The sequence below is a fragment of the Garra rufa genome, chromosome 22 (assembly GCF_049309525.1).
Source record: "Garra rufa chromosome 22, GarRuf1.0, whole genome shotgun sequence".
Taxonomy (NCBI): Eukaryota; Metazoa; Chordata; class Actinopteri; order Cypriniformes; family Cyprinidae; genus Garra; species Garra rufa.
Genome location: NC_133382.1, coordinates 3,344,589 through 3,358,286, shown reverse-complemented (window position 1 = coordinate 3,358,286; position 13,698 = coordinate 3,344,589). Strand labels below are relative to the sequence as shown.

Sequence of the window (13,698 nt, the reverse complement as noted above, 5' to 3'; positions counted from 1 at the left end):
AAAACAACACGTGCTGTTAAAAACGATGATGCATCACCTGTTAAATATCAGCAATGCATACTCTTGAATAATAGTTTCCATTCACTTTCCATTTAGGTCAAATGAGTAGGAGTTTTCCAATGTGCATTCAGCTTCATTTTCAATCAGTCTGTCTGACAAACAGCCCAGTGACTAAATCATCAAAGCGGCCTGTATCCCATCTGCAGCTCCACACGAGCCAAAGGAAAACCTCCAATCGCAGTCTTATCAGATGCTTCTGTAAAAAAATCAATCTCTGTAACCTACTTTTGCTTCGGCACAAATAGTCAATTACTAATGTCATTCATATAAAGACCTGCGGTAGGATGCATTGCTGCTTTTTATTCACACACAACTGTATTGCATTAGCAAACAAAGGCAGATTGGAAGGTTATATTTGGACTTTCAATGATTTTAACTTGTGATGTTTGCTTTCTGTGTTTGTCTTTTAGTATTACAGTGGCCATGAAGGGTCATCCTCGCTGGGAGCCGCTGGATAACGCACACGTTTACTATACAGGAGCAGCTCTGATGGCGCTGGGATCGGTGTTTGTGATCAGCAGCTTCATGGCTCTGGGTGTTACTGGCACTTTCCTTGGTAAATATGTCCTTTTATACTCCTGGTCCACATCCACATCTTTCCATATATATACATGACTTACATACAGAGCCTAAAGTGAACACTCACCCAGCACCAAATGCAATAAAAATCAGTTCTGGTGAGTATGTGAAACATTGTTACTCATTAGTTGGCCAGCAACTTTTTTTTTTTTTTTTTAACAATCTGTGGTTTAATGTTTGAAAGCAAAAAAAAGAAAAAAACTAAAAAGTATTAGTGATAATATTTGTGACCCTGAACCACAAATCTGTCTTAAGTAGGACGGTAAACAGTATTTGTAGCAATAGCCAACAATACATTGTATGGGTCAACATTTTTCTTCTTTGCCATCATTAGGATATTAAGTAAAGATCATGTTCCATCCGTAAATGTATCAAAACTTAATTTTTAATTAGTAATATGCAACAACTTTAAAGGTGATTTCTCAATATTTGCACCCTCAGATTCCAGATATTGAAATAGTTGCATCTCAAAATATTGTCCTATCCTAAAAAAAAAAAAAAAGAAAAAGAAAACTTATTTATTCAGCTTTCCTTCCTATTGTATAAATCGCAATTCCAAAAAATTGACCCTTATGACTGGCTTTGTGGTCCAGGGTCACATGTTTTAATAAAATAGTAATTGTACAGTCTTTATGTAAAATATTAATAATGTTATATATATAATGCTAATAGTGTTTTTTAATTGAATAATTTTTATATTAAAAAAATATTAAATTATAAATAACAGTTCGGCATATAACCCCAATTGTTCTTTTTTAGTGAAATAATGCTAATACAGTTATAATGCCTGGTAAAAAAAAAAAAAAAATATATATATATATATATATATATATATATATATTACAATAGTATAATATTTATACCTGGAAAATGTTCTCAAGTCACTGATCATTGACAGTCCTTACATACACTACTGTTCATTTGGAGTCAGTAATATTATAAAAAAAAGTCTCTAATGCTTATCAAAAATGTGAAATATTATTATAACTTCAGATTTCAACTTCTTTCCATGAGAATATATAGTAAAATCTAATTTATTCCTGTGACCAAACCTGAATTTTCAGCATCATTACAAAAACGCACTTAAGTTTGACTTGTTTTTTTCTGAAAACAAGAAAATAATTTTTACTTACTTGAAGAATTTTTAGATATTTTGGCTGGAAACAAGAAAAGAAAAGCATTTTTTGCAGTGTATTGTAAAATTATAAATGTGTTGACTGTCACTTTTGATCTATTTAATGCATTCTTGGTGAATAAACTACTAATTTCTTTAAATAGAAATTTGTATACACACAGTTACTCATCTTTTAGTGCACATCTTCAATTTTTTGTCCGTATTTCAGAGCCAGTGCCATCTCTACCCGAGGTTAACAAAGCTAATCCAACAGGTCTAAAAGGCACGAAATGTTCCGTGAGAATGTTCTAACACATGCTGATTGTCAGCGTTCACACCTCTACATCTGACCTATACTGACCATGCTGTACCTCTAGATTAGTCCATGAGCAGCACGTATCTGACACCTGCATCTGAGCAACCACAGTCAAACACACTACAGCTCTGATGTGGCTCAGTCGATTTTACTGGCCATTCCACAAAGGGACAAGCAGTTGGTGGACGGAAACAGTTATAGTGCCTTTGCGTTATAAAAGTCATGTATGTTGTGCCAAAAATGACAAAATGACAGATGCTTTTTAGTTTTGTTTGTTTCTGTTTAAGTCTAGTAATGTATCTGAGTGTAAATTCAGTTCCTGCACTCTAAAAAGTCTGGCTGAAATATGGGCAAACCTAGCATATATGTGACCCTGGACCACAAAACCAGTCATAAGGTTAAATTTGACAAAACTGAGATTTATACATCATATGAAAGCTCAATAAATAAGCTTTCTATTGATGTATGGTTTGTTAGGATCGGACAATATTTGACTGAGATACATCTATTTGAAATCAGAAATCTGAGGATGCAAAAAAATCAAAAAGACTGAGAAAATCACCTTTAAAGTTGTCCAAATTAGGTTCTTAACAATGCATATTACAAATCAAAAATTACATTTTGATATGTTTACAGTTGGAATTTTACAAAAAATCTTCATGGAACATGAACTTTACTTAATTTCTTAATGATTTTTGGCATAAAAGAAAAATCAAAAATTTTGACCCATGCAATGTATTTTTGGCCATTGCTACAAACAAACCCCAGCGACTTAAGACTGGTTTTGTGGTCCAGGGTCACATATATATATATATATATATATATATATATATATATATATATAATGTATATATGTATGTAATGTATGTATATGTGTGTGTGTAAAAACTAAAGAATTTGTGGGACCAAAAGGATTTTCTTCAGTTCAGGACAAACAAGAGACTCATGAACAGCTATCACTAAACAAAAAAAACACAGCTGTGGATCATTCAGATAACGATAGTATTAAGAATCAAGGGCGTGTAAACTTTTGAACATGGTTGTTTTTATAAATCCAACTATTATTTTGTCTTGTGGACCATATGTAAGTACCTTTAATGTGAACTATTTTAATCAGGTCAGTACTAAATAAACAAATAACCTCATATTTTTTAAAATACTTAACATTTTGCAGATTCTGTAAGGTGTATGTAAATTTTACAGAGATTGAGATGCTTTCAAAGTATTATTCATTGTTAGTTAAAGTGTTATCAATGAATGACCAACAGCACAAAGCTCTTTTTCCACCTGCCCACCTGCATTATTATTTGTTATATGCACGTGTAATCAGGTTAGTATTGCTTTGTACTTGTGAATGAAGCCTGTTTTCATTCATAACAGCTGAGCAAAATCTCCTGTATTTGTAAGAGCGATGACAGACCTCCCTAATATACTAGCTTATATAACAGAGAAATTCATGCACCGAAAAATGAAACCTAAATAAAAGAAACTCGGACAAACAGGTGCATGTTACCGTCAGACTTTTGTCCTTAACTGGGTCAGAGAGAAAGGAGAAAGGAGGGTTAAAACCCAGATATTGAAGGCTGGTTACATACAGTAGTCCTGATGACAAAAGGTGCTCTACTTCTCTGAAGGGCAGCGATTGGAACCAGATCACAAAATTAAACCGACCTTTTGTTTAGGATGACCTGGAAACGGAGCGAAAGCTTGTTAAGTTATGATTCGTCGACATGCACATGATTCTTAATCACTTTTGTCCCTGCTTGCTCATTATTACAGTATTTGCTGATTCAGTCCAGAGCTGAATCATAATTCTTCATTAAATGGCTGAATTTTCATAAAACTGATTTGCTTGAAGCAAGAGAGATTCGTGGTGTTCCTGGAAATCTGACTTCTTGCAGAGTTCAATTTCCAGGCCTGTTCGAGCAAACCTGCTGGAGATTTGGGAAAGCAGTGTTTGTGTAACATCTCGTCGTCATCTGGTCAGATTTTGAAGCAGCACAGATGGATCCCACAATCTTGTTTGTCTGATTCAGCAACTGGCACAAACAATAAAAATTATCCCTGAAAGCAGTTGATAGAAATATTTGTAAACTAATTTGGCATATATACAGTGAAGCCCGAAATTATTCATACCCCTGGGAAATTCTGGCTTAAATTTACATTTATTCAGCCAGCAAATTCTTTTTTTTCTTCAAAATTTTTTTTTTGACCTGAAATGACACAGGCTTCTCCCTAAAGATAATAAGATGTACAAGAGGCATCATTGTGGAAAAAAAAAATATTTCTCAGCTTTTATTTACATTTGAACAAAAAGTGGCATGTCCAAAATTATTCATACCCTTTGCAAACTGTCCCAGTCTATGGGAAAATCCAAAGTTCTATACCATTCCAAATAGTCCAAGCTGTTCTAAAGCATCCTAATTACCCTGATTCATTGGGAACTGCTGTTTTAACCAACTCAACAGGTGAAAAACAGAAGCTCTCTGCCGTTGGTTTGTGGACAGTCATGGCTGTTCACAAGTCAGGAAAGGGCTATAAGACCATATCTAAATGTTTTGAAGTTCCAGTGGCTACAGTGCAAAGTATTATTAGAAAATACAAGACGTTCAAAAAATCTCAGAGAACGAGGTCAGAAGCCAAAAGTGACACCTGTGCTGGCCAGGAGGATAGTGAGAGAGGTAAAAAAGAATCCAAGGATCAGCACCAAGGCCATCCTGATGAATCTGGGCTCTTCTGGTGGCAACATCTCAAGACAGTCCAACAGACACTGAACACCGCTGGGATCCATGGACGCAGACCAAGGAGGACACCACTTCTCCAGAAAAAGCCCACTTGGCCTTTGCAAATGCTCATCTGGACAAAGAAGAAGACTTCTGTTTAATGGTCAGATGAAACTAAATTTGATTTGTTTGGCCACAATTATGTAGCCTTCATTTGGCATAAAAAAGGAGAAGCCTTCAACCCTAAGAACACCATCCCCACTGTCAAACATGGTGCTGGGAACCTAATGTTTTGGGGGTGTTTTTCATCAGGTAGACCAGGGAACCTAATCACAGTAAACAGCACCATGAAAAAGGAGCAATACATCAAAATTCTCAACAACAACATCAGGCAGTCTGCAGAGAAACTTGGTCTTGGGCACCAGTGGACATTTCAGCACGACAACGACCCAAAACACACAGCAAAAGTGGTGAAGAAATGGTTAGCAGACAAAAAACATGAACGTTTTGCAGAGGCTCAGTCAGAGTCCTGACTTAAATCCAATTAAAGATCAGGCTGATGGCAAGGAGACCCTCCAACCCGAAAGAGTTGGAGCTCATGGCTAAAGATGAATGGGCAAAAATACCAGTGGAGACATGCAAAAAGCTGCTCCGCAATTATAGGAATCCACAATCATCCACAATGATGCCTCTTGTGCATCGTCTTATTATCTTTTGGGAGAAACCTGTGTCATTTCCGGTCCAAAAAATACTTGCTGTTTGAATAAAAGTAACTTTAAGACAGAATTTGCCAGGGAGATAAATAATTTCGGGCTTGACTATGTGTGTGTGTGTGTGTGTGTGTGTATATATGTATATATATATATATGCCTTGTGCTCACAAAGGCTGTGTAAACTGTAATATTATTATAGCTATATCAAAGCTTTTCAAATAAAAATAAAAAATCTAATTTTCAGCATCACTACTCCAGTCTTCAGTGTCACATGATCCTTCAGAAATCATGCTAATATGCTGATTTGCTGTTTAAGAAACATATTATCAATACTTAAAACAGTTGAATAGATTTTTTTTTTCAGGATTTGATGCATAGAAAGATCCAAAGATCAAAATTTATTAGAAATAATTATTAATTCTATTTTAAATAGTAAAAATATTTTACATTTTTATAAAAAAAAAAATAGTAATAATAAATGCAGGCTTGGTGAGCAGAAGAGACTTCTTTAAAAAAAAACATTAAAACATCTTTTGACTGGTAGTGTAATTGTAGCCACTGCTAAAAAAAATTATTAACAGTGTCAAAATAATAAATAAATATTATGATATTAATATAATAAATATAATAATAATAATAAATATTATGTATACAACAAATAATCAATAATATGCATGCTATTTTTTTCAACCAGCATTTATTTAATACATTTTTGTATTTGTTTCTATATTTTTTAATGCATTTTTGTATCAAATAGAAAAAAAAATCCTGTTTCTGTAGTTGCATCCATACACAGCCTTTTTTTCGTCTCACTAGATTGAAAATTTTCACACAGTAACACAGAAACTGATATCATAGTGTCAAAGCTGTTAGTTTGTCAGTGGTGTTTTATGTTCAGACTAACTATAGTCTTGAGAGCTGAGGACATGAAGTCTCTGTGGAATAATATACAGATGTTAATTATGCAACTATGCCTATACATTAGGCTATGTAAGAAGAGCAAATAGGAATGAATATTGAACAGATATATTTATAGTATTGACACTAAATTTAGATGCTCCTTCATGCCTTCGTTTCTCCATATGCTGCCTGTGAAAGCAGCATTTTCCAGGTTTCAGACGCAACCTGTGACATTCAGGGCTATAATTAGCAGCTACCCTAGAGTTTGTGTGTGAACAATAAATGTGCAATTATTTGGTTCTTTTTTATCTTTAAACAGGTGACTATTTTGGCATCCTCATGGATCACAAGGTGACTGGTTTCCCCTTTAATGTGATGGAGAACCCAATGTACTGGGGCAGCACTGCAAACTACCTGGGCCTGGCCTTAATGTGAGTCTGATCCGTCACACAACATTTACAATCCAATACAAACATCTGAGAACTCTAGAGAACATGCTTCAGAAATGTTTCTTGAGCAGCAAATCAGCATATTAGAATGATTTCTGCAGGATCATGTGACACTGAAGTAATGATGCTGAAAATTCAGATTTGATCTTAGGAATGAATTACATTTTAACATAATGTTCACATAGAAAACTATGGAAGCCTGTTTCTGCCACTGAATAAAAACAATTCTGAATAAAATTACAATTCTGAATTTTTTTCTCACAATTTCAAGTTTACATCTCACAATTTTGATGTCTTTTTTTTGGAACTGTGAGATATAAACGCACAATTACAAGTTATAAAGTCAGAATTGTAAGATATAGACTTCTAATTCTGACTTTTTCTTTGCAGTTGCAAGTTTGTATCCTGCAATTCTGACTTTTCTCAGAATTTCATCATATAAACTCACAGTTCTGACTTTTTTCTCAGAACTGTGAGATATAAATGCACAGTTGTGAGTTATAAAGTCAGAATTGCAGGATATAAACTGAATTGTAAGAAATAAAGTCAGAACTGTGAGACTTTTTTTTCTCATAATTACAAGTTTGTATCTCGCAACTTTTTTGTCAGAATTGCATTGCATTTTTTTTTTTTACCAGTACAGAGATATAAATACACAATCGCAAGTTATAAAGTTAGAATTGCAGGATATAAACTCGCAATTCTGACTTTTTTCTTGCAATTGCAATTTTGTATCTCACAATTCTGACTTTTTTCTCAGAACTGTGAGATATAAACGCACAATTGCGAGTGATAAAGTCAGAGTTGAGGGATATAAATAATTGCAAGAAATAAAGTCAGAATTGTGACACAACTCAATATAAATTTACAATTGTGAGTAATAAAGTCAGATATGCAGGATATAAACTCACAATTGCGAAAAATAAAATCAGAATTGTGAGACATAAACTCACAATTATTTCTTTCTTGCAATTGCAAATTTGTATCTTGCAATTCTGACATTTTTTCTCAGAAATGCATCATATAAACTCACAAATTCTGACTGCAAGAAAAATTTGCAGTTCTGATTTTTTTTCTTGCAGTTGCAAGTTTGTATCTCGCAATTCTGACTTTTTTCTCAGAATTTCGTCATATAAACTCACAAATCCGACTTTTTCCAACTGTAAGATTTAAATGCACAATTGTGAGTTATAAAGTCCAGTTCTGAGGAGAAAAAAAGACTGATATGTTCACAGAATTGCACGTTTATATCTCACAATTCTGACTACAATTCTCAGAATTTCAATTCTGACTTTATAACTCGCAATTGTGAGTTTTTAAAAATAAAAAAGGTTATGACTTTTTTCTCAGAATTGTGAGACAAGTTGCAATAACCTTTTTTCAACTTATTGCAACTTCAGAATGAATCAGAAGCTCATTCTGATTCTGATTCATTCTGAAGTTGCAATAACCTTTTTTCATTTTTTATTCATTGGTGGAAACTGGCTTTTTTATTTTAAATGATACGAATATTTCACAATTTTACTGTATTTCAAATTATATAAATGCAGCCTCGGTGAGAAGAAGACACTATCAAAACTTTAAAAACTCGTATTTATTAATATATTATATAAGCTACACCACATGTGCATACACATGTCTCATCACAATCATGAGTTCACAACACAGGTATGTTAATCAGCTGTTATTTGATCACAGTGTTGCTCTCTCGGGTATTTCTGTGTGTCTAAACCAAGAGCTTGTTAATAAAGCATGCACTGCTCCCAAAATCCCCAAAACGGCCGCCTCTATCCCTCCTTGATCCCATCAGTGCAGACAGAGAGCAGGCTCTGTGTTTGAGCAAAGCAGATGTTATTTGCACTAATGGATTTCTCAGGAGCCGTGTGCTGCTATTTCTGGCTGCTTTCGCTCCTAATAACACGTACGGCTGTCTCGCAGGTTGATAAACCCGAAGGCACCTCATGCAGAGAAAGCAGTGTGTAATTTGAAAATGACTTGTGATGATGTAAGAAACGGGACTTTTTTATACCAAATGTACGCAACTGTTTGACGCCAGAACAATTAGTGCATGCATTCATTTATTCGTTTGTCAGTGTGAACTTTATAAAACCTTGACAACCGGTCTGCTGATGACAGGCTACTTTGTTCACTAGGCAACGGCTGATGGAGCAAGCGGCCCTTGGTCTCCTAAACTATAAAGCTTTTACTGTTGGGTGCTCTGTGTGTGTGTCTCAGTTTGCTGTTGGTTTCTAAAATCGATCCAGTCCAGCGTGGTTTCTGCCCGTGTGTTTGTGCGTCAGACGGCCTGGAGATGAAAGAGACCGCTGCCAACCATGTGTCGAGAGAGAAATGTGGACACGTGTAGCCCATTGACCTGCGCATGCTTGTGCCAGGGATGTGAAAACACTTGTGCCAGCGTCTGTCTGCTACGTCATGGCATGAATCATCACTTGCTGAAAGACCAGCATGGCAGCGGATGCTTTGGGTCAGGATGTAAAGGCTAATTGGTCAGACTGTGAGAGTCAATTTGTCTAGTCTGCGTAACTCACATTACCAAAAAACAAACTATAAGCTCATATTTTTGTATGCTTAAAATGCTGAAAATGTCCTCACCCTCAGTTTATCCAAGATGTAGATGAGTTTTCTTCATCAGATTTGGAGAAATGTGGCATTTTGTAGCTTGCTCAGCAATGTGTACTCTGGAGTGAATGGGTGCCGTCAGAATGAGAGTCCAAACAGCTGATAAAAACATCACAATAACCCACAAATAATCCACACCACTCCAGTCTATCAGTTAACATCTTTGTCCATTATTAAGATGTTTTTAACAAAAATATGAGTCCATAATGCATAAAAACGCTTCCTCCAGTAAAACAGTTTGTAACTCACAACTCAAACTTTTTTTCTCAGTACTGTGAGATATAAATGCACAATTGCGAGTTTAAAAGTCAGAATTGCTAGATATAAAGTCATTTGTGGGATATAAACTCACAATTCTGACTTTTTTCTCAGAATTGCATCATATAAACTCACAATGTAGATGAGTTTAATGTAAATGAGTTTGTTTCTTCATCAGATTTGGAGAAATGTAGCATTTCATCACTTGCTCACCAATGGATCCTCTGCAGTGAATGGGTGCCGTCAGAATGAGAGTCCAAACAGCTGATAAAAACATCACAATAACCCACAAATAATCCACACCACTCCAGTATATCAGTTAACATCTTTGTCCATTATTAAGATGTTTTTAACAAAAATATGAGTCCATAATGCATAAAAACGCTTCCTCCAGTAAAACAGTTTGTAACTCACAACTCAAACTTTTTTTCTCAGTACTGTGAGATATAAATGCACAATTGCGAGTTTAAAAGTCAGAATTGCTAGATATAAAGTCATTTGTGGGATGTAAACTCACAATTCTGACTTTTTTCTCAGAATTGCATCATATAAACTCACAATGTAGATGAGTTTAATGTAAATGAGTTTGTTTCTTCATTATATTTGGAGAAATGTAGCATTTCATCACTTGCTCACCAATGGATCCTCTGCAGTGAATGGGTGCCGTCAGAATGGGAGTCCAAACATCTGATAAAAACAATCACAATAATCCACAAATAATCCATACCACTCCAGTCCATCAGTTACCATCTTGAGAAGTCAAAAGCTGTCCATCAAGATGTTTTTAACAATAGTATAGTCCATAATCCATAAAAACGCTTCTTCCCGTAAAAGAGTTTGTATCTTGCAATTTTGACTTTTTTCTCAGCACTGTGAGATATAAATGCACAATTGCAAGGTTAAAATCAGAATTGCTAGATATAAAGTAAATTGCGGGATATAAACTCACAAATAAATAAACTTGCAATTCTGACTTTTTTTCTCGCAATTGCATCATATAAACTCACAATGTAGGTGAGTTTGATGTAGATGAGTTTTTCTTCATCAGATTTGGAGCATTTTATCACTTGCTCACCAATGGATCCTCTGTAGTGAATGGGTGCCGTCAGAATAAGAGTCCAAACAGCTGATAAAAACATCACAATAACCCACAAATAATCCACACCACTCCAGTCCATCAGTTACCATCTTGAGAAGATAAAGGATGTCCATTATTAAGATGCTTTTAACAAAAATATCAGTCCATAATGCATAAAAACGCTTCCTCCAGTAAAACAGTTTGTAACTCACAATTTTGACTTTTTTTCTCAGTACTGTGAGATATAAATGCACAATTGCGAGTTTAAAAGTCAGAATTGCTAGATATAAAGTCATTTGTGGGATATAAACTCACAATTCTGACTTTTTTCTCAGAATTGCATCATATAAACTCACAATGTAGATGAGTTTAATGTAAATGAGTGCGTTTCTTCATCATATTTGGAGAAATGTAGCATTTCATCACTTGCTCACCAATGGATCCTCTGCAGTGAATGGGTGCCGTCAGAATGAGAGTCCAAACAGCTGCTAAAAACATCACAATAATCCACAAGTAATCCACACCACTCCAGTCCATCAGTTACCATCTTGAGAAGCCAAAAGCTGTCCATCAAGATGTTTTTAACAATAATATAGTCCATAATCCATAAAAACGCTTCTTCCCGTAAAAGAGTTTGTATCTTGCAATTTTGACTTTTTTCTCAGCGCTGTGAGATATAAATGCACAATTGCAAGGTTAAAATCAGAATTGCTAGATATAAAGTAAATTGCGGGATATAAACTCACAAATAAATAAACTTGCAATTCTGACTTTTTTCTCGCAATTGCATCATATAAACTCACAATGTAGGTGAGTTTGATGTAGATGAGTTTTTCTTCATCAGATTTGGAGCATTTCATCACTTGCTCACCAATGGATCCTCTGTAGTGAATGGGTGCCGTCAGAATGAGAGTCCAAACAGCTGATAAAAACATCACAATAATCCACAAGTAATCCACACCACTCCAGTCCATCAGTTTGATGTACTGTAATTTTACATTTTGTTAAAATGTAAATTTGTTAAGGTGTATTTGCACAGCGGAAGAATTAATTGGGAGGGAAAATGTAGATCAAGAATCGTTTTAGAATAGGATCATGAAGTGCCTGAAGATTCCCATCCCTAATAATTTGTGTGAAAAACTGCTGTATGTAATGTAAAGGTTCTGTCCTGTAGGTGCAGTTTTGGAGAAACATAGATAGATGCGTGTTTTCCCACAACCTTCATTGTTTAAAAGCCTCCTCCACCAGTACATTTCAGTCACCAACGAAAAAAGCTAATGCAGTTTCTTCCACTAATCCACGTCAATGCACACACTCTCCGTTAATGTTTCCAAACCCTCTTACATGTCGTCTAACCACTCTCTTCATGATGAAGCACGTAGGCACTACGCCGACACACGGCACTCTCTTAAAACACCTCTCATGCTGTTCCTTCTTCATCCTCTGCTCTTTTCCATCTAGTCTTTGTCCATTCGCTGATAGAATGACCAGTGCTCCTTTTTGCTCTGTAGGAGATTAAGCATCTTCATGATACTAGTTTTAATACACGATTATACAAAGGTGCACAGCTGTATCCACATGCATCAACCATGTCATGATCTGTTGTTCATTGTAGTGTGTGCTTCTATAAAAAATATAGCAATAATATACACTACTGTACATTTTGTTAATGAAAGAAGCACCCTCTGCTCACCAATTGCCAAATTGTGAAATATTATTGCGATTTCAAATAGCTGTTTTCTATGTAAATGTATATTAAAATGTATTTTATTTCTGTGATCAAAGTTGAATTTTCAGCATCATTACTTCAGTCTTAGTCTAACATGATCCTTCAGAAATCATTCTAATATGCTGATTTGCTGCTGAAGAAACATTTCTGATTATCATCAGTGTTGAAAACAGTTGCGCTGCTTCATATTTTTGTGCAAACTGATAAGATTTCTTTTTTATTTCAACATTTGCAAATGTAACAAATGTCTTTCCAGTCAGTTTTGATCAATTTAATGCATCCTTGTTGAATAAAAGTATTAATTTCTTTGCCAAACAAAAACTATGGTAAATTTAGTGTATATTAAAAATGTGGCTGAATAATTCATCAGAGCCACAGGAGATTTGTTTTATGCACATTCCGCTTCGCGTCGTTGCCACATCAGAATTCGATGGTCCGTCGTCAATTATTCCTTACATACAGGGCTCTACAGTGCGACCATTTCACTCGCATTACTGAAGACTACTGCGTGTGACTATGAAAAAAATAGGAGCACCACGTGCGACTGACACATAACACATAGCATCACGTTCAAAAATGACCGAGTTTCGATATTTGTCCTATTTAAAACTTGACTCTTCTGTAGTTATATCATGTGCTAAGACCGGTGGAAATGCAAAGCTTCAATTTTCTAGGCCGATAAGATTAGGAACTACACTCCCATTCCGGCGTAATAGTCAAGGAAGTTTGCTGCCGCAATAAGGCTGAAGCAGGAGCAGTAATACCACGCAGCACATGTGCAAATGCTAAACTAGCTGGGAACTCATTTCTGATAATACTCCGCCTGCTTCGGTCATATTACGGCTGCAAACTTCCTTGACTATTACGCCGGAATGGAAGTGTAGTTCCTAATCTTATCAGCCTAGAAACTCGCAGCTTTGCATTTCCACTGGTCTTAGTACACGATATAACTACAGAAGAGTCAAGTTTTAAATACAACAAATATGGAAACTCGTTGGTCATTTTTGAACGTGATGCTATTGGTCTCATAGGATTCAATGATCTATGCTAAGCTATGCTAAAAGTGATATCGCCAGAACAGGAGAACAGCTGAATGGATTTCAAAACGGTAAAAATCAACTTATTAACTCGGGGGGAGT

General features: G+C 35.3%; 1 protein-coding gene across 1 annotated transcript in view; it reads left to right on the top strand.

Moving 5' to 3' along the window:
• pemt (phosphatidylethanolamine N-methyltransferase) overlaps positions 1-13,698 on the top strand; it is a 106,801-nt gene that overhangs the window by 67,299 nt on the left and 25,804 nt on the right. Inside the window, exons 3-4 of the mRNA XM_073828706.1 lie at positions 471-616; positions 6,725-6,836. Coding sequence (XP_073684807.1) covers positions 471-616; positions 6,725-6,836 — 258 coding nt within the window. The remainder of the gene's footprint in view (positions 1-470; positions 617-6,724; positions 6,837-13,698) is intronic.